This window comes from Vombatus ursinus, unplaced genomic scaffold (genome assembly GCF_900497805.2).
Source record: "Vombatus ursinus unplaced genomic scaffold, bare-nosed wombat genome assembly UNPS02014802.1, whole genome shotgun sequence".
Lineage (NCBI taxonomy): Eukaryota > Metazoa > Chordata > Mammalia > Diprotodontia > Vombatidae > Vombatus > Vombatus ursinus.
The window spans coordinates 23,162,232-23,189,243 of record NW_020954580.1 but is presented as its reverse complement, the minus strand read 5'-3'; the positions used below and the strand labels follow the sequence as shown (position 1 = coordinate 23,189,243).

The 27,012-nt window shown below is 34.5% G+C and overlaps 1 protein-coding gene across 3 annotated transcripts in view; it reads left to right on the top strand.

Moving 5' to 3' along the window:
- CARF (calcium responsive transcription factor) overlaps window positions 1–22,977 on the top strand; it is a 52,221-nt gene extending 29,244 nt beyond the window's left edge. For 2 of the 3 annotated variants that reach the window (XM_027873896.1, XM_027873897.1), the window contains exons 8-16: window positions 5,211–5,400; window positions 8,847–8,970; window positions 10,337–10,480; window positions 11,817–12,050; window positions 14,953–15,115; window positions 16,809–16,884; window positions 17,600–17,730; window positions 18,125–18,491; window positions 21,759–22,975. In XM_027873896.1, coding sequence (XP_027729697.1) covers window positions 5,211–5,400; window positions 8,847–8,970; window positions 10,337–10,480; window positions 11,817–12,050; window positions 14,953–15,115; window positions 16,809–16,884; window positions 17,600–17,730; window positions 18,125–18,491; window positions 21,759–21,877 — 1,548 coding nt within the window. In that variant the 3' untranslated portion in view covers window positions 21,878–22,975. Of the gene's footprint in view, window positions 1–5,210; window positions 5,401–8,846; window positions 8,971–10,336; window positions 10,481–11,816; window positions 12,051–14,952; window positions 15,116–16,808; window positions 16,885–17,599; window positions 17,731–18,124; window positions 18,492–21,758 lie in introns of all 3 variants that reach the window. The other variant, XM_027873898.1, reaches the window with a different exon arrangement.
- The last annotated feature ends 4,035 nt before the right edge of the window (window positions 22,978–27,012 follow it).

The following is a 27,012-nucleotide window of genomic DNA, read 5'->3' as shown; positions in this document are numbered from 1 at the left end:
AGATCATGCCTTCTCTTATTCAGTAGCTAAATAAGCAGTCTAGATATTGTGCAGTGTCTACATAGGGTGTATGGGGTGGTCAAGGAGGACTAGTACCTCTGGTGTGAGGGTTTAGCAAGCCCTTTTCAAGTCTGCTCATACACATTTCACTCAGCTCTCACTTGTGGCTCCAAAAAGCTGGAGCATGGGCCGTGGCCATACCCCAGTGAAAACCATCTCAGCAGATGGGCTAAACCAGGTTGAGGGTAACCAACAGGCCTCAGAGCCATCAATAAATTAGGGAAATGTCTATCCCAAGCATGTAAAGACTTCCCTCAGTGAAATGGGTAGATGAGAACAGTTTGTTCCAATGGCCATGAAAGCGATAGAAGCAGGCATTGTGGAGTGCTTAGAGCTTGGTCAGACATTGAAAATGCCAAGGTCATCCACTGCATGCCGGGCCATCGCCAGTCATCTTGACTTTTGTCTTGCCTCTGGACTTCGATAACTCTGAAAGAGAGACTGACAACTTTTTGCAACTCTACCTTACTTAAATCCAAATCACCTGCAAGTCAAGACATCACCTCATGATGTCACTAATTCTCTTCAAAAGCGAGGGATGAACACAGCTCAGTTCTCAATTTCTGAGTCATCCTTGACTCTTCACTATCACCTCCTTTTTATCTGTAGGCTCAATTACAAAGTCCTTTGGCATTTAAAGCCCTTCTCAGCTTGGCCCATTCTTTTTCGGTCTTATACTTAATTCCTCTCCAAACATTCTAAGCCTAACAGTCCAGGCCTACTTTCTGTTCCTTGCCCACAACACTCTTTCTTCCAGTTCTGTCTGTAGACTGTCCTCCCCACCTAGAATGCTGTCTTTTTACCTCTGCCTCTTAGCTTTCCTGGTTTCCTTTAAGTCAGCTCAAATCCCACCTTCTGTGAGAAGCATTTCTCAGTCCTTCCTACTTTCCAATGTCCCTAGCACCTTCCCTTTGAGATTACCTTCCATCTACTCTGTGTGTATCTCTCATATCTATTTATGTCTCCCTCAAAATGTGAGTTCTTTGAGGGCAGGGCCGTCTTTTTTTGTATCTCCAGTACTTGTCTGGCACATAAGCACTCAATAAATGCTTATTGAGTAACTATGGACTGACTCTCCCTCACTTTTCATATCCAATAATTTACCAATTATTATATATTGTTACATACATACATATACACATTACATACAATCTTACATGTCCTGCCTCTGCTACATCTCTCATACATATCCATCCCTTTCTACTCATATAGCTGCCGTGCTCACTCAAGTCCTCTGGCCCTGGACTATTTTAATAGCTTGGTAATTGGTCTCACTCTCTCCAGTCTTTCTCCTGTCCAATCCATTCTCTATACAGCTACCAAATTGCTCTTCCTGAAGCACTAGTCCAGTCTTCCTTGTTCAGGAAGCTTTGCTGTATCCCTGTTAACCTCCAAAATAAATATTCTATTTAGCATTTAAAACACTTCACAATCTGACTCCAACTCATCTTCTCAGACTGATTTCACATTTTCTCCCTCTCATCTTCTACATTCCAACCCAGTTGTCCCTCACATGGAATCATCAATCTTCTGCCTTTGCACAGGCCATCTACCATGTCTGGAATATACTGCTTCCGCACTTCCATTTCTTGGAATCTTCAGTTCCCAGCAAGGTTCAGCTAAGGCCTCTCCTGTCTATGAGGTATTTCCTAATTCCCTAGGTAATAGTGCTCTCTCCCACCCTCAAAATTATTTTCTATTTACTTTTAATATATTTCATATTGACTTATCTGAGTACATGTTGTTTCTTCTGGAGTGCAAGCCCTTTTTTGTTGTTGTTCTTTGTATTCCCAGTGCCTGGCACGGTGCCTTGTATATAGAAGGCACTTAATAAATGTTTGTTAAATTAAAGTGAATGGCATTTTACTTCAATTTAACAAGTAAGTTATATAATCTTTTACAAATGAGTTTATAATTTAAACTCATTTTTCCCATTGCTGTCATATCTGCTTGCTAGATGAGGCATTTTCTAAGTTTATTCAGTCTCCTGTTGTGCCAGCTGATTTATAGTAGTTAACATTTCTTAGGAAATGGTAATGTGTGGTCCATTCTTTTATCCATTTTCCATTTTGAAGGTATTATAAGTTTGTTAAATAGTCTAGTTGGAGTTGACTCAATTATGTACCATGCTTTTTCATTTTTATAATTTCTTTTTATTTGGTATTTATTTTTATCTTTGCTTTAAAACATCAGTCCTCTGACTACATGGACAGTTGATTTGGAAATGACTTCCACTTCGTTAATCAAGTTTTTTCCTTTCTATTATAATATAATCAATTTCTTTTTTTTTATTTAATTTGTTTTGCCTCTTCAGTAAGGCGTTTATGATATATGTATGTATATGAAGCTTTTGCATAATTTCTAGGCCAAGCCCTGTTTCTTTTTCTTGAATTATGTTTTCTTTTAATTTTAAAAAAATGTGCTTTTTAAACTGCATTTTCCAGTCCCCCCCAACAAAAAAGAATTCTCTTCTGCAGAGAAAAAATAATTAAGATAAGCAAAGTATCAGTGACCACATCTGAAAATATATGCAATATTCTTCACTTGTAGTCCACTAACTCTCTACCAAAAGGAAGGAAGTGCATATGATCATTGGTCCTCTGGAGCCAAGATTAGTCATTGCATTTAATATGAATTATGATGTCTTTTAGTGCTGCAATATTTTTCAGCATGTTTTTCACTGTCCTGTCCTTTGCCAACCTTTGCATCATAGTCATTCACTATTGAAGTATATGTTGATTTAATTCAAAGGCTCTTAATGAGTAGATAAGAATTTCTATGCTTTATCATGTTCTGCAATAGGTGCTGATGTATAAACTCTACTTATCTTAAGGGTATACTTCTTACACAAATACTTATCATGAATTACTTCAACAGAAAATGACCAAGTATAACATGAAATAATTTTTTTCTACCTTTGAATAAAACCAAAGGCAATAAAAAACTTTTTTTTTTCTCCAGGAAGAACCTGTAGCCATATTTTCATTTAGCCTCAACTTCTTTTTATCTTTTGGGTTCATTTTTTTGTTAAGAATGTCAAGATTGATATACTCAGTTTCTCTGAAGTATATCTTCTTGCTAGTTACTGGACAGGAATCTCATATTTAAAGTTCCTAAACTAAGTTAGTTATCTTCTGAAAATGGAGTGATTCTTAATTAACATCCTTAGCCTCTTTTTCAGCCACTCTGCTACCATCACTGCAGGAATGGAAGAAGACTGTGCAAGACTGAAAGCCAACTGGTGTTTTACTTTGTTTCATGAGTTGTCATGGCCAAAGAGTTCATCACCAAGAGTTTAGCCTCCTAGTGAAAGACATCTCTCTCCTGAGGATCTTTTTCAAAAAGTACACCTAGAATCAAAGTCTAACTTTGGACTTTGCTGGCACAACTTTAAAGAATCTAGGATCAGCTCCATGCCATGATGATGTATTATAGTAGAGCTTTGTGTTAATAATATCTGATATTAAAGAAACACTGTAATTTTAAAAGCTCAGCAAGTGGGAGTTGGGGAGTGTCCTACCTTTTTCATATTCTGAAATAATTTCTAACCCTGAAGTCTTATAGCAGGATATTCTTTTAGTGCATTTACTTCCACAATTGAATTTACACCATCATCTTTTATAAGCAGTGCTTATATTTTAAGGTTGTTTCCATATTCTAGTCATGTTCCATCAAAGGTGGTGCCTTTTCTACAACAGAGTACTTGACAGACTTTCAGTTGATTTAATGTCCATCTTATAATTATTGACAGAAAAAATTTCTGGTTTTGCTTTTTTAAAAAGTTGCTTTTTAAAAAGTATTTAGGATTTTTTCTATTGCCGTAATGTGTATCTGGCAAAATTATGTTATGATTTCCATAGTTTGAATTAGACATTGGTTATACTATCAGTTTACAAAACTTTCTTTATCTCCTTACATAGTCTTGATTATGTTACCTAATTCTGAATTTATCAGTTAATTCTAATTAAAAATCTAGTGCTCTCAGCCTTTGTACATACATATGTGAATTCATGCAGACACAATTAGATTTTCATCTTTCTGTTCTACGAATAAATTGTTTTACACACACACACACACACACACACACACACACACACACGTACCTAATTGTGTCTAGTGGTAGCCATCTCTAAAACAGGGCAGAGCCAGAGCAGGGGAGTGGGGGGGAAAGGAAGGGAAGAAAGAAAAAGGAAAAAAATTACATATTTAAAAGAAATAGCAAGTTGTACATAGTGGATTTGCAGTTTTATGTACAATTGTCTTTTTTATTATACTATGTTTTGGAAATGCTTGTTTTATTCCATAAATTAAACATAAAATAAATTAAATTTTAAAAACGGAATCAGAATTAACTCTTTTTAGTAAAAGGAAATTTTTGCTATGGGTTAAAAGTATAGCCATAGCAAGACATATACCAGTGCCTATATATTTGTTAAGTATATTCCCCAAAACCAAAATATCCGTTTGACAATAGAGGAGCTAGACCTTTAATCCCATATTAGTCTACACTTTCTGTCTTATCATCTATGGGAGAAAAATGTATATAGTCTTACAGTTCCATATACCTCACTAGAGAGCAGCCCTTAGAAAAAAGAGTAGTTATCTGAATGAATTTTTTGGTAGCTTTTTATAGAATCTGGGTATAGACACATGTTCTGTGGCTAAACTTGGGATTCATTGTCCCAGGAAAGAAATAATTAAGTTGATTTTAAGTTGTATCTTGTCAGTGACATGATTTTATATTACTCTGAGATAAGGTACCACCATGTCCATTTGTTTCTCTTTTCTTTAATAAATTAAAATGTCAGTTTAACTAGTCTATGAGCAGATAGTTGCTTAAGCATATGTACTTCCAGGTTTAAAAAATTGGTATTCCCTAGCCTACTATATGCATGTTCCATATCCACTGTATTTTCTTATTTAATCTTTAATAGAGTGTTATTTTTTTCTCCCTAAGCAGTACACATTTACAATCTACTATCTGCCAGGCAATGGGCTAAATACTTTATAATACAGAATAATATTCTGGTTATACCACAATCTAAAAGGTTATCTACCTGTTAAAATTTCAAAATATCTCAATTTTCTTTTGCAGTAAAGCAAGTTTTCTTTTGTTAATATTTTTCTTATTTAACCTCTAATCCATGCAGAAAATTGGAGATTCGTACCGTGGTTATTGTGTAAGTGAGATAGAATTAGAAAATGTACTAACACTTCACAAGCAGCAGACAAAGACTATATGGGGGACACGCCAATCTCCAAGCCCAGCAAAACCTGCTACACGCTTAATGTGGAAATCCCAGTATGTTCCATATGATGGAATCCCTTTTGTCAATGCAGGTAAATTTGAAAAGTATTTGTAATACTTTGTTTTGCATAAGCAATTAGGTTTTCCTGAGATTATGCATTTTTACTTTGACAGATGATAATTAAGTGGTTTTTTGTTGTTTTTTTTTTTTTTTTTTTTACCTCCTCTGGTCCTGTGATTTCATTAACACGAGGAAACCCTGACTACCAATATAGGTGGGCAACTTTTCAGTAATTTGTAGTCTCAGGGTGCTTCATGGGCATTGAGAGGTTAAGTGACTTGCCTGGGGGTGCACAGCCAAGATATGTGAATTGGAACTTGAACCTGACTCTAGTGCTAGCTTTCGCTGTCCACTACTCTATATTGCCTCCCATTATCTAAATGTTGGTAGATTTAAATAAAAGTTAAGCCAAAAAGAAAACTATCAGTAAAAAAATAAAAAACTTTTTTATTTAGAAATAATCTATTTCTTAACACAAATTCATAATTTTCTCTATAGTTAGAAAAGCAGAAAAGAAAAATAATTTTCTTGACAATGTTAATATAAATTAATATTTCAAAAGAACTATGGTTTCATCAGTGTGGTTATTTCTTTTCCTGATAGATCAAAACACCTCTCGTGGTCCTCTGATGATACATAATTCTTTGCTTGGCCTCTCTTTGAAGTTTTCCCAATTTGGTGGTATTTTTGGACCCTGTTTCACTGGTGTTTTATTTAGGTACCTAGTGCTATCTCCATGTCACAGCGAAGCATCAGAATAGGCCCTTAGTGGAAAATAATTAAGTAATAGAGTAGTTATTAGTACTTAAAACAAATAATAATCATTTCCTCTGAGTTTCCTTTCTCCCATTAACATCACTGTTCTTACCCTTATATTTGCTAGAAGTTTTGGGGGGTGAGAGAAATAAATAGTTGGATTGCTATCATGGGGGCACAATATAAAAGTTATATAAAATTCTAGTATTTCACATTACATAAATATTTAAAGTATTATTGATGCTATTGAATCTTGGAATTTCTCTTGCTCACATCTCTGAAACCATATATCAGCACCACAGTTTCTAAGAACGTGGTTTGACATTATCCCAAAAGATTCACTTTAGCGCAAAGCAGGGCTTAAAATGAGTAATGTTATGGGAAGTGGTATAGTCTCATGTCTAATTTGGGAAATCAATTTGGGAATAAATTTGGGAAATGCAATACTGAGAGGATTAGATTCACTTGAAGTGTTAGAGGTGGTTGGAAGAGAGAAAAGGTACAAAACTTACTTGCTCAAGTTTTCTCTACATGAGAACATATTTAATCCCAGAGTTCTTTGCCAGGGGGGCTGTGGACCAGAATGTTTCCTTTTAGCCTTTCACCATCCTAGCCTAGGATAATGGGCTTATAATTTAAGTGTGCAATAATACAAATTGATATTCTTTTCAAAGACCCTGCCTGACAGGCTTATCATTACTCCTTGGAGGCTGTTATTTTGTTGGCTTATCAGTATAATCAATTGAAATACCATATTTCGCATTCAGTTATAAATTAACATAATGCCAAATAACATTTAATAAAAGAAAAGGATGTGTGTTCTTTTAGCTTGTTTAAATGTGTTTTGATGTGGTTCTCCTAAGGACAACTCCCACTTCTAAGCTAATTTGCTATAGTTTGGGAGTATTACCTCAACCTCTATAGCTGGCATTGTATACAACCTGTTGCCAGAACTTGATGTCCCTTGAAGAATGAGTTACGTGAGTCTGTTACTGAAAGGATGACAGAGATTGTCATCTCATGTCATCTCATCATTGTCATCGTACTTTTGGAAACACATGCTACCCTAATGGGGCTTTGCATGGGATAGGCAGTTCTTTTAATTTCTAGTAGGGGACCAAATTCTCGGGGGGTGGAGAGAGGATGCTTCAAGCATTTGGCAGGTTGGTTTTCCAAAGGGCTTAGGATACCTATGATAATTCTTCAAGGTCTGAGTTTCCCTGCTGCATTTTTTCAAGTTATTTTACTCTTAGAAGACATTGTTACTTTAAGAAACAAGTTTTGACACAACAGACACAACCCAGTAATTCTTCCCCAATGTACATTTCCTGGAGATATTTAAGCAAAATCACCTAAAAGAAGGATTACAACTTTAAATACAAATAACTTTCCATTTTTACGGCTTACTGATTGTTAATATTAAGGAAGGATATGTATTTTAAATTGAATTATTTGGTACAACATTATCTGTTGTCTTAGTTTTGTTGCCTTTTTTCATGTTGTTATTGTACATATTGTTTTTTGGACTTTGCTTTCACTGTTCTGCATTACTTTATACTTTATTCTTTGGTCTTATTTGTTAGTTCTTACAGCTCAGTAATATTCCATTGCATTCACATGCCAAAATTTATACAGCCATTGCTCAATCATTGGGCATATATTTTGCTTCCAGCTTTTTATAATTATAAATAATACTTCTATCAATATATTTGTACATATAGGCCTTTTTTGCTGCCATTAACCTCTGTGAGGTATAAACCTGGTAGTATGGGGTCTCTGGGTCTCAAAAGGTATGAGCAATTTAATAACTTTTCTTACATAATGTATAATTACTTTTTATTATGTCCTCCTTGTTCCCTCAAAAAGTCTCCTTCTCAAGGAAAAAATGACTTGTATAAACCAGGTTCCTATTAAATTTGGAATGGGACCTTTGGGTAATATTTTTAAAAACTGGAGCCTCTTACATCTCACCACCACACCAATATATACTTTCCTATTCCTAAGGATATACAGGAATCATGATTTTAATACTGGAAGGGGACCCTGGAGATTATGTAATGTAAACCTGTCATCTCATGGGGGAAACTAAGGATTTCATGTTAGGAAAAATCTAGTTTTGATTCTCGCCTCTGACATGTGTTATCTTTGAGACCATGGGCAAGGCCCTTATCCTATCTGGGCCTTCATTTCCTTCCTTCAGAAGTGGTTGGGAGGATCAAGTGAGATAATGGATTTAAGGTTCTTGGTAAAGCTACAAGTGCTATATAAATATTAGTTATTTTTATTATTTGTAATTTTCATAACTAAAAAGATCTCTTGCGATAAAATAGGATATTCAGTGAAATAGAATATTCAGCCAAAAAACTTAAACTTTATAAGAAGTTTTCACAATTGTTTAGTCTGTTAGCTATTGTCAAAGGTATCGCAGTTAGAAAACACAATGAACAAAAAGATTTGTCAATTTTAAAGATGTGTTATTTGCGTATAAAGTGTCTGGTATGCTTTATGATAAAGAAAAAATGGGGACAAATATGCATTAATCTGAACAAGATACAGTTTGCGTTCCCAACTAAGCTTAGTTGGGCACCCACAGCTATCCTTTCTCCCTAAAGTGATAATTATGAAAAAGACTCATTGCCATTGACAACTTATTTTTCAACTTAGTGGCTAGAACAGATGGATACTTGAATTAATGACGTAATAGTTGGTATCTGTCCATAGGGAGCAGAGCCATAGTGATGGAATGTCAGTTTGGGCCAAGGAGGAAAGGTTTCCAGGCCAAAAAAACTGGAGAGCAGGAAAGCACCTCCTCCTGTCACCTCTACAAAGCCACTTGTCCAGCACGGTAAGCTTCAGCTAGACTAGGACCCCATGTAGTCAGGAGCATACCACTATTATTAGAAGCATAAAAAGACTGAGAATCAGAAGAATTTAATAAGTTTTTAAAATGTTACTTTGTTATTTTTGTTCAGGAATTGAAAGTGTTCCTCAGAACTTCATAAAAAAGAAAAGCAAAAATGGAAGAAACTAGTAAATGGAATTTTGTGGGACTTTGTAATATTTTATTTTAGCATCAGATCTCATATCACAAAATATTCTAAAAATACTATTAACTAAGTTGATAGGAATTTTCATATTTAAGCTGATAACATTAATTTTAGGCAATATTTATATTTAAATCTCAAAGGAAATTAAAAAAATTTTTTTGACATTCGGAGGGTATAAAAATTTAAGCTTCTATATAATTTTCAGTGAGTTAGCTTCAGGTCTGACATGGTGAGGAAATAATATTTTCTCCATAAATCAACAAATATTTACTGAGTGCCTGCTATTTCCTTAACAAATTGCTAGATACTAGTAAATATGAAAGTATAAGATGATATCCATGTCTATGAGGAACTCATAGTCTTGTTCAAGAAGCAAAGTACACATATGAAACAATTTGAAAACAAAACAATTCAATTTTGATATGCATGAGAGAATATGGTGTGACCTGAAGTTATCATAGGGAACACTTCATAGATGTTATATAGCCCTTGAAGAATGGGATTTGGAAAAGAGCCAAGGTGTGTGTGTTGGGGGGAAGGGGTATCCTAAAAGATCAAAAGAGGAATGAGCATGCTATGTTGGGGGACTGTACAGAGATTGGTTTGAAGAAGCCAGAAGCAGAAATAAGGCTGGCTAAGTCACTGGGATCAAGTTATAGAAGACCTTGAACACCTAACTGAAAGGCTCCGATTGGATCAAAAGACAGTAAAAAAGCATTGTTGAAAGAGTGTGACATAATGAAGCAAAATATCAATTTGGCTTTGTTGTGCAGAATGACTTTGAGTAGGGCTTGACTGGAAATAAAAACAGCTAGTAGATTATTAAAGTAATTACAAAATTAGGACAGGTTGTAGTAGTAGTAGAAAAAAAGGTCAGAAAAAACTGTTCAAATTATTGGCTAAATTGCTGAAGTAGCCCCCAGAAATGATCATTATTAGGCGTTCATGAAGGTTTATGTAGTATGTAGTGTTCTACACTGAAAAGTAACCTTTTGTGCTTAATTTATTTTTTAAAAATCTCTAAAGAGGTATAATCAGTGTTCATGTTTATATATCCACATGTATACATGCATGGATATTATACCTAAAGGTGGTATGGTTGATAATTTAGAATTCCCTGTGAATATTATATAATAAACTATCACCATCCTTTCATTTTTATAGGATTTACATTAAAAAGGTACAAAAATTCCCTGAGTATCGAGTTTCTACTGACCCCAAAATTGACAGGAAGATCATCAGAATGGAGCAGGAGAAAGCCTTCAACATGCTGAAGAAGAATTTGATTGATGCTGGAGGGGTTATCAGGTATGAGTTTCACACTCTCTTTTGACATTTTCAGTTTGCCAGACAAATTGCCAGAATCTCTCTGCAAGTAAATGTCCAAGGAGGGCAGTTTATCCGTTTTTTCTAGCTTGTTTTTTTTTTTTTAAGAAATATTCTCACTAGTAGTTTGCTAAGGATAAAGATGATTTTTCTTTGTGCCGTTCTTGGAATTTTTAGATGGTATCACAAGTAGGCATGAGCAAAGAGTTTTGCAAATCTAAACTTTTTTTTCAAAATGATCTAGTTTTAGTTCTTATAACCAGATTAAAAATCCCAACTTTGGTTTTACTGATGACAACCAAAAACAGAAAAAAAGGAAAAAGATGATTGAGTTTAAGTAAGTTATTCTGTTTCCTTAACAGAAATTTTACCTGACAGCAATTTGCTACAATGTGATAGACGCTAACTGCAATAAGATAAGAGCTTAACATGATACATTGCCCTCACCCTTAATGCTTTAGATATTAAATAAGAAAGTAGCATTAGCTTTATCTCTAAATTTCTCACTTTTGTTAGCTTAGGCCAGGTTTGATTGTTGTTATGTAACCATGGAATATCCTGCTTTCATGTGGCCTTTAAAAGATTTAGTTACATGGGAAATGAGCAGAATGGAACCTTCTTTTGATCCAATGTGTGTGATACTGTAAGTAATTTTCATTTCATCAAGTTACCATTGCAAACATGTAGTATAAAAACATCAATTAAAATACTATCCTTCAAAGCTAGTTCATTTGCCTAGTGGCTACTTTCTGCATTGCCATGCAAGAGACCTGTGTTTGATTTCCAGTTGATTCTCTTGCTCATTGGGCCAACAGGAGCTGGGAGTGCTGTGGAGGCAGTGTTGTTGAGCCCCTGTGAGCGAAGAGTATCCCATATAGCTCAGCAGGCTCTGAATCACATCCAGTCTTTGGATGAAAGGATGGTAGGTGCAATGCAGAAGCTTAATTGGGGCAAAATGGAGGGTAAATGGGGTGATACCCATTTCAGGATATGATGGTTGACATTATTGCCTTTTTATTGTGAGGTAAAATTCTAGTGATATAGAACTTAATATAAAATTACTTATGTATAATACTTTGATCCCCACTACCTCTTCAATTTTTGGTCTATCACAAGGTCTGTAGAGATTTATAAAGGTTTTTGTTTGATTGGGATACAATCTGACAGAAGTTGAACAGAGCATATATTATAATTTGTTATAAAACTGTGTCACCATGAAGTTTTGTCTTACTAGACTTCTTTTCTTGATAGTTTGAGTAGAAATGATTTTTCTTATTTCTGTTTTATACCTTCATTTAAAATTTTTCCTCTTTATTAGGTGGTATGTACAGTTGCCCACCCGAAAGGCTCATCAATATCATGAATTGCAGAAACCTTGCCTCATTCCTTCTCCTTCCCCTCTCCTTGTTTCTTCACTTGAGAATGAGGAGGATACAGTTCGGGATGAGAACTCTACGTTATCCTCACGTCTACATCCACAAGTAGCAGATAAAATCAGAGAACTGGTATCTCAGGGAATAGAACAAGTCTATGCAGTGAGGAAACACCTCAGGTATAGTGGAAACAAGATATTGGGTTGTTTTTTTTAAGATGTTGGTTTAAAGTTAAGTGTTCAATATCTGTACTTACTCTCCCTTCACATAACTACCACTCTGGGTCATGCCCTCATTACCTTGTGCCTGGACTAGGATTGTGGATTCCTCATTGGTCTCCCTTCATTGGTCTCTCATACATCATCACACAGGTGCCCACATAATCTTACTTAAGGCCATTTAAGACCAGTGGTTCCTCATTGCTTATAGGATAACATACAAACTCTTTAGTTTTGCATTTAAAGCCATTTACAATTAATTTGGTTCCTACTACCTCTCTAACTTTATTTCATATTACTGCCCTTTACAGATCTCTGTTGTAGTCAAAGTGGACTTTTAGTCATTCCCAGAACTCAGTATTCCATCTTCTGCCTCCATATGTTCTTTTAAGTTCTTATTCCCAGAAAGCTCTCCCACTTCATCTCTGCCTCCTAGTTGCCTTGTCTTCCTTTCTGACTCAACTCTGGTGTCAACTTCTTGTTAAAGCTTTCTCCCTCTTAAATTTTCCTTTTATTTTACTTACCTGTGCACATGTTATATCCCTCTAGTTACAGGGGCAGGGAACCTGCGGCCTCGAGGCCACATGTGACCCTCTAGGTTCTCAAGGGTGGCCCTTTGAATCCAAACTTTACAGGACAAATCCCCTTAATAAAAAAATTTGTTCTGTAAAACTTGGATTCAGTCAAAAGGCTGCACCCGAGGACCTAAAGGGCCACATGTGTCCTCGAGGTAGAATGTGAGTTCCATGATAATAGGGACTGTTTTGTTAATGTCTTTGTATCCTTGTACCTGACATATCATGGGTACTTAATAAATAATGATAATATTGATAATAACTAGCATTTATATAATATTTAAGGTTGCAAAGTATTTTATATGTTATCTCTTATCCTCACAACCCTGTGAATTATAGGTGCTATTATTATCACCATTTTACAGGTGAAGAAATAGAAATTAAGAGTGGTTGAGTGACTTGCCTGGAATTACACAGTGTCTGAGGCAGGATTCACATTCAGGCCTTCAAGACTCCAAATCCAGTGCTCTATCCAATGTGCCACATAGCGGTTGAGTCCCTTTCACCAAGTAGATAAGCAAGATGTCATTTTATTAGAAAATATAACTCTTCCTGAGCCAACAGTTTCCCAGCAGTCTTGGCAAATCACAATTTCCAGCTCTGTATACAGTATTCAAATCTAGCAAATTTGACTGTCTGTAAACTAACTTAAAATAGTGCTTATGTAAGGGGCAGCTAGGTGGCACAGTGGATAGAGCACTGGCTCTGCAGTCTGGAGGACCTGAGTTCAAATGCGGATTCAGACAATTGACACTTAGTAGCTGTGTGACCCTGGGCAAGTCACTTAACCCCATTGCTAACCTCCCCCCAACCAAAAAAAATTGTGTATATGTCAAGTCACATTAAAGTAAAAATAATCACATAAAAATCTGTGCACTCAAGACTAAGACCTACCCAGCGGCCCAAATATTTCAAATATTTCACATAATACTTAATGAGGGCACCTTTTGTGGCAGTCCCTTTATAATGGATGAATTTGGATGGTCTCTTTTTAATGGAAATTGACCTGTAGATTTCTGTTCAGAATTCTGTGATATGCAACAAATAATTAAACTTGTTCACTTAAAATTAGGTCATTTGAGAACCAGAAGGCTTGTTCATCATTTTAATAATAACAGTAATGGCTGGCATGTATATCATACTTTAGAGTTTACAATACACTTTATATGCATTATTTCATTTGCTTTTATTAGCTTTGGGAGGTAGGTACTTAAACATATTACTATGATTTGCATTTTACAGATGAGTGCCGAGGTTCAGATAGTTTTTTCATGCTGAAATTTAGCAACTCGTCCGTTAGGGTTCAAAATCAATTAGTGATCCTTACAATTCGGGCTGATGCTTATTATCCTCTTATACACTGCTTTGGGGAAATTCCAATAACATTTCTGCATGAGTATTTATAGATCCTTCTGATCAGCAGTCATCTTAGCATTTTTTTACTCACTTCATATTTAATATATGCTAGAGTAGGGATTCTTAACCTTTTTTGTGTCATGGACCCCTTTGGCAGGCAAGTAAAGCAACTCTCTTAGGATAATGTTTTTAAATGCATAAAATAAAATACATAGTATTACAAGAGAAACCAACTATGGTTTGAAATATGTTTACCAAAAATTTTTTAATACAAGTTAATGGATTCCAGGTTAAGAATCCCTGCATGAATATGACGTGTTAAAATCCAGAATTTAGTAAACCTCAAACCCTATTCTTTAGAGACTTCCTAATAGTATCAGAGGAGCTTTGTTATAATAGAGTCTCACCTAGAAAAGATTGTTTAAGTGCAAACTCTAAGAACAGTGTGATAGCATGACATGAATATATTTTCCATATTAACTAATATGTTACTTAACTAATATCATGGTTTATCTAATAATGGCTCCAGTTTTCTATGTGTATGCTCTTTTTCATCATGTATTTCACATTTAATTGGTATAATTACCATTTTCTAACCATATCTCTTTCTGTACATTATGTTTCGTATACTATTCCATTCCACTCAACTGTTTCATTGATCCTCCCTTGGTCTTCCTGGGGCAGAAAAGATTTATTCTTTTCAATTATGCCTGTAAAATGCCAAAATAGTTTATGTGTAGCCATTTGGAGAAAGAAAGTATTAAAGTTTTCTCATCCATATGGGTTCTAGAACACTTTATTGTAGAAAAATTAAAAGTGGGAAAATATTAAAAGGTTATGGAGTTAATAAGCCATACTTTATATGGAAAAAAATCTTTCTGGTTTTGGTTTCGTATGTTTTACATTATTTTTCCCTTTTTATATATTCACAGAAAATTTGTAGAGAGGGAATTGTTCAAGCCTGATGAGATACCTGAAAGACATAATTTGTCCTTTTTTCCAACTGTGAATGACATAAAAAACCACATTCATGAGGTACAGAAGTGCTTGAGAAATGGGGAGATGGTGTATAATTCAGAAACTCCTCCAGCTATGGTATGATTGGAAGTGCATTTGATTTCTTTTGTGGTTCTTACTTAGCTTACTTTTGCTGTTGTATCTATAATAGGTTCCATTCATGATGTTAATCAGCATTTAGTTTACTTCTTAGAATTTATTTGTAGCAGAAATAAATAGATTGTGAAAAAAAGTCACTCTGAAAATGTATGTTCTTCTCTTAAGTTTATAGAATTGTTTTCTTGACCAAGTAGGACTAACAGTTTTTTCATTTAAAAGCCTAGGCCTGAATGTTTTCTTTATGAAGGAAATTATAAATATAAATGAGTGTTAATAGAAGATAATGGATAGGGTTCTTATATATCTGGAGAATTTTAGGCATAGCTCTGCCTAAATCCCTGAAGATAGATGGATTACCAGATTTCTCTTTAATAACAATATTACTTCAGAGACTCATAGAATCACAGAGTTACAAGATCTACTCCAGTCCCATTATTTTAGACTGAAGAAATTGAGGCCATGAGTGATTAAATGACTCATCCCAGTACAGACAAGTGGTACTTAATTATTTTAATTTTCCAAACAACTTATTGATGTAAATTTATTTTAATTATCTTAACTGTGACTAAAAAAGTTTTCCCTAGATTTTACTGATGGTATAGTTAGAACAGTGAAATTAGGAGGCAGATTTACCTGCACTTGTACCTATAAAATAATGAGACGGATTTTCATTTGTGGCTCACACAAAGAAGATAATGAACTCCATCCTACTCTGTTTTCAGACCCATACCACACAGATCTGGTATATCTGGATTTTCCCAGATCTTCTGGCCTGGAAAGAATGAAAACTCATTTTCATATTAAGTCAGATGAAATGTGTAGAGTTACTAGGTGATTAAGAGGCATTTTAACTGAAAAAACAGAGCTTGAGAGATAAGGTTGTAGGGTTTAGATTTAGGGCTGGAAGGGTCCTCCCAGTCATCAGCAAGCTTTTACTGAGTGCCTGGGATACAAAGAAAGGCAAAAACCAATCCCTGCTCTCTAGGAGCTCACAGGATAATGGGAGAGAGAACATGAAAACACCTATGTTCAAACTCATTTTAGAGAAGGAAACAGAGGCCTGGCGTGGTTAAATGACTTGTCAACCCAAGGTGTCAAAACCCAGGGCTACTCCTTCATTTACCCTACAATCTTAGTGAGATTAGGTTTAGGATCCCAACCCTAATCCTTTCTTTAATCCATTTCTCTACTTATCCATTAGCCTTTTGATAAGGGAAGAGAGATAAGAGGAGTTACTGGAATAGTGGGGCTTCAGGTATTAATGATTTCTTCTTGGTACTTTTCAGATGGGGTACCTTGCATATTGAAGGTGATTGCAAATTTCTAGGTACACTTGAGGAAAAAGAATATGTCACAGTGGAATATTATTTTCTTACAACTTTTGGAGTCATTCTCATTACTTTTTACCTTATAAAACTTTTATCACTTTTGCAGCGACATTGAAATCTTGAAAGTTATGCAGAAGTTATCAGTATTTTTGCTTTGTAATAGATTGGCAATGGTCATAGCATAATAATCAAATTAACTTAAACACCCAGACATGAAGAGAGCAAATGTATACTAAAAGATAACTGCAATTGGAAAAAACGTAAGGGATAACAATTAATTACTGATAATTTTCAATGTCATTCCTTTTATATGTATATTTTCATATGTTTATTTTTCATTTCAGTTCCAATGGACCACCGACAGTGGGAACATTCTCACAGAGACTGTAACAGTTACATTTGCATCACCATCCACTGAGGGTAGGCTCATGCTGAATATCATTAAAATGCACTTTTAAATGTATCTAAACAATTCCAAATTCCCCTGAAGATCAATTTCCATGTTTTCTTATGAATAAAAAAGATAATTAGTGGCTAACTAGAGGGCTAAGAGAGTTCTACCAGCAACCACTTTGAGGTAATTTGAACCAAAAAGGTCTCTTTGACCCAAACGTTAAGGTCTTTTGATTTCTTTCTTTTTTTTTTTTTAATTTTTTTTGCTTTCCTCTTTCTTTTTGCAATATGTTGTTACTTTTTTTTCTTCCAACTTTTGTCTTTCAAGAGTCTTTTCAGACATTGGTTATCATGACATAAAAAAGCTTTGTGCCTATATACCACAGTGCTGGTTAATATACATGATAGGCATAGTGTTATTGATTGGTTACTGATTATTATGCACATTTTGTTGCATATAAGATGTGGCAGCAAGAGAGTGAAAATTTTAAGTCCTGGAATTAGTTATAAAGGGACATTACAAAATCTCTTTTCTAAAGCTCTTAAAAAAAATGGATAGGGGTCTTATATATCTGGAGAATTTTAGGCATAGCTCTGCCTAAAAACATGAAGAATGGACTGACACGATCTTAGAAAGTTTTTCAAACCAGTTGAAGTGATGAGGGACTGGAATAAATTGCCCTGGAATTCAATAGAAACAGTTCTTGTTTTAACAATTTATTGGTAATGTGATATACTTTAGGAAGCTCACCAGGAGAATCGATTATCACTAAAGTGGAAGCAGATCAGACAGAGGAGTCTTTGTCTGCAGAGACAGCCCACTTGCTCTCTTCACTCTCTTCACTTCAGCCCAAAATGTTTGCACAGTTGCAGGTAGGTGTTCAACAAAGCAGCCAAGTTTAATTATTTCCATTCAGATTTTCAAAAAATTTATATTTTCTTTTTTATTCTTTGATAGAAAGGTTATGATAATTTTCACAGAAAATTTTTTCCTTATATATTCCCATTTTACAAATAACTTAGCATCTTTTACATTGATTGAAGATATATTGAATATGAGTTGAATTAAATATAAATACAGTGAAATTTAGTTCTCACCCCTTTTCCCCTCTTAGTATCATATGATAAAGAATTTTAGAGGAAGGAACTTAAACCAGTATTCTTTTTTTTTTTTGTCCCAATCAAATGTCTGAATGACAAACAGTATCCTGTAAGAAAAAAAATGCTTAAGTTAAACATTTTGGTAACTGATTTTTATGTTTTACAGGGTTTACAGTTACAACCAGCGTTCACCTCTACTGATGGCACAACTGCTTTGATATCAGTAAATAGCCACTCTCATTCTACTTCTACAAACCTTCTGGATTCAGTAGAAAGTGCTGTAATGAACCATTCTGTCGTGTTCACTCAAGGACATAACCTTCAAGCAGGAGCCTGCCTGACACAGAACCATCCGGCTTCCTCTACACTGGGTAACCTTCCTGGACCAGATCAGAACCTTGTTACAATGGGCCAACTGGTAGCAGTTGGAGGTGTTGAGGATACAGGAAGCCTGGAAGGTAGTGTTCATCAGATTTTTTTGGGAGATGTACAAACCATTCCAATCAGGATTGTGAACAGCCACCCAACTCTTAGTAAGTCAAAACCAGCCTATATTGTTACAACTTTTAATATTTATAATATTAGCAGTATACCAAAATATGCAAGAAAAAAATTTATAATCTGCTCAGTGGATTTACAATCTCAACAGAGTAAGTTAAATAAGACTGCAAAAGAAAGAGGAAAAAAAATTTCACGACTTAGAATTAAACGTTTATTTTATTTTCCTCTGCTTCTTTGTGTTGTTCTTCTCAACTTCTTAGTTCAAAAATTGAAATAAATAAATCTAATCAAAACTAAAATCAATAAAGGCTCAAAAATTAAATCAATAAAGGCACAAAACCAATAAAAATTTTCAAGGGTGGTTTTGAAGGTATGAAGAGTAATGAATAAAAATGAAGAAACTTCTAATGGGAAGATAAAGGATGAGTAATAAATACAAAGTGAAGGGAATGAGGTACTTCAGGGAAGAAAGGGAGAAAAAGTAGAACTGACATCAGTCAAATTGTGAGGAAGAAAAAGAAATAAGAATTTTAGCCAGGAACCACCACGGTTGAGTTCTATGGCCCAGTAGATCTGAAAGTGATGAATGAACCCATTTTCCCCAGTTACTGGAAGAAGTAATGGGCTTTATCACTTTCAAGCACACTGTCAGCTGCAGCTCAGAGGAGTAGATTCTTCCTTTCTTTTCTTATTGGCAGCAATTTACTTGTCTGAAGTCTGACATCTAGGGTGGACAAACCACCAGTGAAGGTAGCAGAGAGGAAAAGAAGGGACTCCTGTGTCCACTGCTTTTGTCTTAGGATTGTTGCAGGTGTGTGAATTTTTCTTTCCTAAAACAGACATCAGACTCAGCTGCTGCAAGCACAGGTAATAGGCACAGCTTGCAGGAGTAGTAAAATAGCACGGGAAATAGAAGACTGTGTAACATTTTACAGACATGGAAAGTTCATGGGTTGGCCACAGTGATTTCAGAGAGAAAAGGAAGGAATAGTATAGCTATAAGAAAAGACATTCAACATGTCTCCTCATATGGAAGTGATCAGCGACTCATCAGGAACTACAAGTTAGAATGACCAGCTGTAACAACTTAAAAGAAACTAACAGTAGAAAAGTCAATTCAATCAACAGGCATTCATTAAAAACTTAGGATGAGCCAAGCTTTGGGCTAAGCCCTGGGGATTCAAAGACAAAAGTGAAAACGTCCCAGTTTTCAATAATAGTCAGCATTTATGTGGCACATTAGGGTTTGCAAAGCATTTTACAAATACTATCTCAATGTATCCTCCAACAACCTTGGAAAGTAGGTGCTATCATTAGCCCCATCTTACAGATAAGAAAACTGAGACGGACAGGTTACATGACTTGCCTTGAGTCACACAGCTCGTAATTGTCTGAGGTGACATTTGAACTCAGGCCTTTTTGACTCCAGGTCCAGTACACTATCCACTGAGTAGCCTACCTGCTGTCTTCAAGAATGGAATAAGATAGTATCTCCATAGAAATAACTGAAAGTATAACTGCATTTCTCAGAGATTTAAAGTGAGAATCATTTTTTTAGATCACCTGTTTCTGGCAATGAGTTTTTATTATCAGCCTTAGAAATGATGTGCTTTCCTTCCTGGATAGACACAAGTGGCAACATTGATTTTCAATAGGGCATAAACTCTCAATTGTCCTTTCAATAATGGTAGTGAATTTGTATGATGCCTTCACGTTATGGTCCACTCTCCCTTAGAAGTCAGTGGCACGCATATGAGAGATTTGTGGGCAGGCAGAACCAGAAGTATAATCCTAGCTGACAGCCTCAGCTTCATTAACATCATGCTCTAACCAAATTATCCAGTCACACACAGACAGTATAAGATAATGTTTGTTAAAACTGATAATTACTATTAGCTGACCTCACTGGAGCACTTCCTTTTACTCAAATTGTTGAATTGGATATTTTTAGGAAGAATTTTTACAATTTTATTGAGAAAAACAAAAATATACACTGCAGCAACTGTTCTTAAACTACATCCTCATCTCCATTCTTATTGATTTTTTTCCCTATTCACTTTTTAATTGGAAAAACTGTGATAATTTCCTTCAGAAAACATTAATTTTTTTAAAACACTGACTGAAATAGTTTTAAATACTGTCTAGCTGACTAAAAGCATCTCACTTATATGTCATTGAAGAATACTAAGGGCTCAAAACCTTGGCCAGGGGGCTCCTGAGAGGTCTATTCAGTGGTAGACCTAACAAGACAGCCTTTTTGAAATAATACTCCCAGGAATTCTTGAATTGGATTAGAATTTGAGGGACTAGTTGAACTTGATAAGAACTCCCAGAGCTACTCAAACCAGACAACCAGTGCTTCTCTCTTGTCAGGATAAAGGCTGACATGTGCTACACAGATATATATTTGTTACGTGTAACTCTCCCTTTCAAGAACTGTATGGTTGCTTTAACCTCTGTTCTCCTCATCAGCTGAAAAAAAATTGATATCTCAGAGAGAGATGAAGATTTCATATCAGATCTCCTACTTTCCTGCTTTCAGTAGTGTTGCTATTATGTACTAACTTAGATTTATTTAGTTTAAACTATTTTGAAATCAGTTTAAGGTTGGAAATTATACACACTGAAACCCTTCGTTTTTCTGGTAGAGCAAATGAACAGTGCAGATAGTGAAGTTAAAACATTCTTTAAAGATGCAAAATTTTATTTTCCAAATTAGGACAAACACTAGAGTTACCTGATCAACAGAAAATTTCCATTAACATGTAACTACACAAGCATGGAAACCTCTATAATAAAAAGGTTGTTGAAATGGTACCACACATAAGTATTTGCTACATATGTTTTCTAACTGTATAAAGTTTCCCTTCAAAGAAAAGGAATTCTGTTGCCTTTTATTCACATTAATATTCAGTGGCATCCTATCTTCAAAAACTAATTAGGCCGACAAACATCTGTTTGAAAAATGTTACTTATTAGGGCTTATTTTTTTCTCATTTAATAAGCTGGTTAATCTTAGAAGATATTTAGAGGAGAATAGCTTTATAGTTTTGTCTACATTCCCCTCTCCTTTTTTCGTTGTTAGTTATGTTCAAGAAATATAATTCTTTCATCTTTTCACACAAAAAATGAATGATATGAATGTTATAAGTCACAAGTTTGTTGCATTCTCAAGTATACAACCTAGGGTTTAAATTACTATTTTAAACTGTTGTGCTTGGCCTCTAAAAATGTCATTCTAAAGAGCTTACTGTTGTTAAAAGTACTGACCTTAGTCTGTCTTTTGTTTGTTTTTAAAGTTGAAGAAAATCTACAAGGTACTTTTTCTGTGAGTCAAGTTAAAGAAGAGCCCAGTGAACCAACATTATCTGAGCAAGCAAATAATATCCTGGACAGAAATACCTCATCCATGGTTTAAGTTTTTCAAGACTTTTTAAGGCTTAAAATTTTGAAAAATTCAACTCTCTTGGAAATGAAAGTAGATAGTGTCAAAATGGTGCCATTCTTCTCAGTGGCATTGTTAAAGAGCATATTATACAATAGTTCTAATGGATACTTTCATATAAAACTGATAATGATTTGTGCCAATTCAAAGTCATTGTGTTACCTTATAAAAGAGTTTCTCTTCTCAGTTTTGGATAGATCTGCTAGTTCTAAATTGTCTGATTTAACCAGTATTTCAAACAGTAGGCTGAAGGTTTGGTGCCAATGTAAATATTTCTCCTACTCATCTCATAGAAAGTCTTATCTGATTTTGGTGCTTCATGGCTGACGAAAACATGCTCTTACATACATCAGTCATATGAGTCTTTTTTTTTCTTTTTTCTGTTTTTTTGTTTGTTTCTTTGTTTTTTAGGAGGAAAATGGCTTTTATAACAGAGCCTATTTGGTACTAGTGGGAAAAGGTACTTAAACAATGAAGAGATTGAATATAAGGAAGGAAGTTACATTCCAGTGCTAAAGAAAATATGGGTGATAAATGAAAGCGTATTACAAATATGAAATGTAATGGGTCTCATTTGTTAAAATAATTGTTAACATTATAAATTATTTTCTCTTGGGTTGTAATTTGTTTCACCTGGAAAGAAACACAATGGTTTTTGTTATGACTACTAATGACCGCAGTCATTTCTGGTGAAATGTGGCTGTACTTCAGCTACTTCCCTTTGACTTTTTGCACTTCCAGTTACAAAGAGTTTATTGATTAGTAGTTTTCAGAAGGATACTTGGAATATTCTAAGTACCGAGAATCCTGTATCCTTAAGTAACTTGAATTACACAGACAAGCAATAGAAGTACATGTAGCATATATAAATACTGTCTTTATAGCTAAAACACTACCATCATTGGAATTAGAGAACTTTTGAAAACATGAAAAGGTTCCCAGAGTTAAAGGAAATTTACAAAGCTTTTTAAACTGATCTCAGAGGATTTTTTTTATATTACATTGAAAAAAAATGGGCATATATTTACATTTTTTCCATGCCAAACAAAATTCTTCATGGATTGATTGGCATTTAGAACTAAGGTATTTACATTAAAAATATTTATGCATAAGATTTATTTTTATTTATAGTAGTAAAATGTATTGATCTGTTGCATTTGCTAATTAAATTATTAATATTTACTTCAAATGCCAAGTATCATAGTAACATTTTCAGTGTAAGCCCCTGTTTTAGGTATATTGCTAAACCAGGAAAGTCAAGTATAGTTGTCAGGAATTCAGCTTAATTACATTTTTTAATTTAAAAATTTATAAAGAAGGGTTTATCAGTGTTAGATATTAAAGATATAGAATTTTCACATAGACAATGCAAAATGATGTTTGATGTTAACGTTTTGACTACTCTGAATCACTTTTTGTTTTTCTAAAGTGATTAGACAAAGTCGTGAAGGATTCTCATTCTTAATCCATTTCAATTATTTTAGTGTCTGTCTATATTTGGAGAGTTCTTTCATTCCAGGTGGATGAAGAATAGAACCCGTATCTTAATTATAAATGTTTTTGCTTTTTTATATTTAATTTTATACTCTTGGGATTATTTAATATAAAGCTTAATTTTTAGTTAAATCTAAAACTTGTTTAGTAAGAAATATTTTCTTTCCTGAGTAATGAAAATATTTAATGTGGGCATTCGTAATGACTCCAAGTCTGCCAAATCTAATTATGTTAAATCTGTTATACTTGATAAATTTTTGTGTTAAGTCCACTGATAATTTGCCTTAAATTTAAATTTCTACTAAAGTTTGTGGTATCTTGCTTAAAACCAATGAGTGAATTTTTTGAGTTGTCCATATTAATTTCAAATTTAGGGATATACAGATTAAAAAAATTACTTTTACTTTCCATTGCTGCCTCCCAAACTAGTGTTTTATTACTCCCTTCCTAAGATTTCAAATAGTAAATCTCAGTCATACTGATAGAGATGTCAGAGAATATAAACCTTAACTCTTCTTAATCAGAAGAGATTTTTATACAAATATTCCTCTCACCTCATTTTGCTGAATCTCTGCTTTATATTATTAGAACAGAAAGCAACAATGTATCCTGAAAACAAATATAAAAGACTACTTAAATCTTTGATTTTACATTGTTTTAGTTTTATAGGTAGACACTGGAAATATCAGTATTTTCATCTGGATCTTTCATTGAGTAGTTCTTCCAAAAGTGACTACCAGACAAGTTCTAGAAACTTAATATTCTTTGTCCTCCAAGTGCATGCTCAGGTTATATCAGTGTTGTCTTTGAAGGTGCCTAGGCTTTTGTTATTTAAAAAAAAGTGTTTACATATATTGTCTTAGATTTGTTTTAAGGCATGTGTTGAATTTGTCATAATGATATAACATTTTCTGTAACCACACAGTTGGCATTCTCCTCCTAATTGCTCTGTAGCAAAATTTTACCTGTTCTTTTGTGTGGGATATATGATAAGGTAGATCGAGGTAGCGCATTTAAAATAAGCAGGTAAGGATTCGGAATTGATATTTGGACAAATTTCTGAACTGTTGACTAGTTATCATTATTCTGTTCATATTCCAAGCCACCAAATTTATTTCAAGCCGCACTGCAAGTCAGTTGTAGTTAAACAACTACAATTTCCCTCAATGTCAGTTTCCCATAAAGGCAGTTAGTATCTTTAAAACAAAAGGTTTATGCATGTAAAAACTCTTGACTAAAGTGCAGGAAAGTGATAGAAAACATGGGTCCCTTGTTTTGGTCTTGACTAGAGTTTTTAGTATTAAACCAAACAAATCCAAGTTTTCTCTTTCTTTATATGCTATAGAGATATGCTTAATCATGTGGATATGAAAAATGTTGTTTAACTTGTATAAAGTTTAAAAAGAGATAAAGTGTATATTTACTGTAACAATGTATAATGTTCTTGTTATAATGTAATTTTTTTTAAACGTAAACCAAAAAAAGCCTTTTTTTAAAAACTTGTTATAAAAATTTTTATATTTCCCTTGGAAATTGAGGTGCTTTTTGTTTATTTTGATGCTATAAAATAAATATCTTGGTACCTGACTACTTTGATAGTGAAACTTATATTCTCTTTGGAATCTGAAAGTGCTTAATTAAGCATAAGTAGTAGAGGAAGAGGAAGTGGCTTAAAACCCTGTTACCATAATAACCATTGGCATTTAAAAGAATTCCTTTAAAGATGGGGAAAGGATCATTTGTATGTGGGTCTGCTAATTTTGCTTATTTCTTCTTTCAGTTTCTTTTTCTTTATTTTCTTCATTCTTACTTCACTGTCATTCTCAGTGGGGGTAGAAGGCTTTCTTCTACCAGCAGGTGTGCCAGATTAACTTAAGGTCCAGAAGCCTTGGATGATAAACTGTGATGTTTGTGATTATTAACACCTTCAGTTATGATAGCCAAGTTTTAGTGCCAGAAGGGTCCACACCTTTTTCACTTGAGTAGAAAATCACAGACTTTCAGAATTGGAAGAGGTCACCCAGTTCTACCTGGACCTGGTCAGGAATTCCCTCCACCACATCCCTCAAAAAAAGTCATCTAGTTACCACTTGAAAATTGACGGTGATATGGAATGCACTCATTCCCAAACAGCACATTCTACTTTTGTACAGCTCTTGTTAGAGTTTTTCTTTGCGTTGAATTAAAGTCTTCCTCCGTGCAACTTTTAATCATTGCTCCTAATTCTGACCCTCTGGTGCCAAGCAGAACAATTCTGATACTCTGTCTTGATGACAGCCCTTCACAAATGCTATCTAGTCCCCTAACCACCTATTTATATCCAAGTGTTTTCTTCTCCAAGCTAAACATCCCTGGGCAAATCCAACTGTTCCAGTTTTATCCAGTCCTCTCACCAACCTGGTGATTTAGGCAAGGTGTTTGGATCATAAGTAAAGAAGATCCTTTTTAACTGTTTTTATTATTCATTGCCCATTAGGTGGTGACATTTTTACTTTGAATTTACCTTGGTTGTCTGATGGCAACAGTTGTGTCCACTCATCAAACCAATGATAGGGGAAATTAAAGAAAATTGTCCTTTTTTTTCTAGGTAATTTTTGCTTTACACACAGAAATGATCATAAATTGAATCTAATTTTGTAGTGTGGGAGGGTAAAAAAGTTTAAACTGTTTTCCTCTTTTCCAGGATAAAAAAAAACAAGACTCATTAGGACAAAGTCCTTTTAAACTACTCCTTTGAAACTCACTGAATTCAGTTCAATTCAACAAACATTTTTGAAAGCCTTTAATATGCCAGGTATTGAGCCAGGTGCTGTGAATACAAGCATAAAAGTGAAAACAGTCTCTGCCTCCAAAGACCATCCATTGTATGGATCCAGATAGATTCCTGAAATCTTAGATAGTATTGTTGACTTCTATAATTAAGCATTATTACTTTTTCAATGAGTATTGATAAATACTAATTTACCTGTACATCCTTCTAGGTTCTGTGATGATTTCTAACAAATTAAATATCCAGAAGGCTGAAGTAAAGGTAATTGGTATCTTGCTTAAAGTCTGACATAGCATAAATGATTTTAGGATCTTTTGTTGTAATAGGAGTAGCGTATTCCCAAATATGTATGAGTAGGGGCATTTGAGTCAATAAGTCACTTAACCTACCTCACTTATAAGTGAGGAGATGCTATGCTCTTATACCTGACCAGGTGAGAGCACATCTCAATCAGCCAGAGACTTTAAATATTAAAAGTTGTTGAAAGCTATTAGAATGCTGTTTATAGAAAGTCCTTTCATATTGGTTAAGGAAAGTTGATCACACCCTATGAGTTCTCAGTAAAATATCAAACCCATTTTGGAACTGAGAAGGTGAGCAGCAAGCTAGGAGAGAGTGAGTATTCCAGTCAAACCCCTGAAAAGTATTTGCTTTGGGTTGGAGGACAGTGTCTTTGCCTTGGCTTCCACTCCTGCTATGGTCAGAAGAGGGCCTTAGGTGCTTTGAAGGAGCCAAAGGATTTTGGTTTTCCCATCTTTCCATCAGTGTCCTAGCTGCATCTCCAGAAGACTTGATAGCATTGCTTGTATCAAGAGCCAAGATCAAAGTGGATGAGATGAGATAA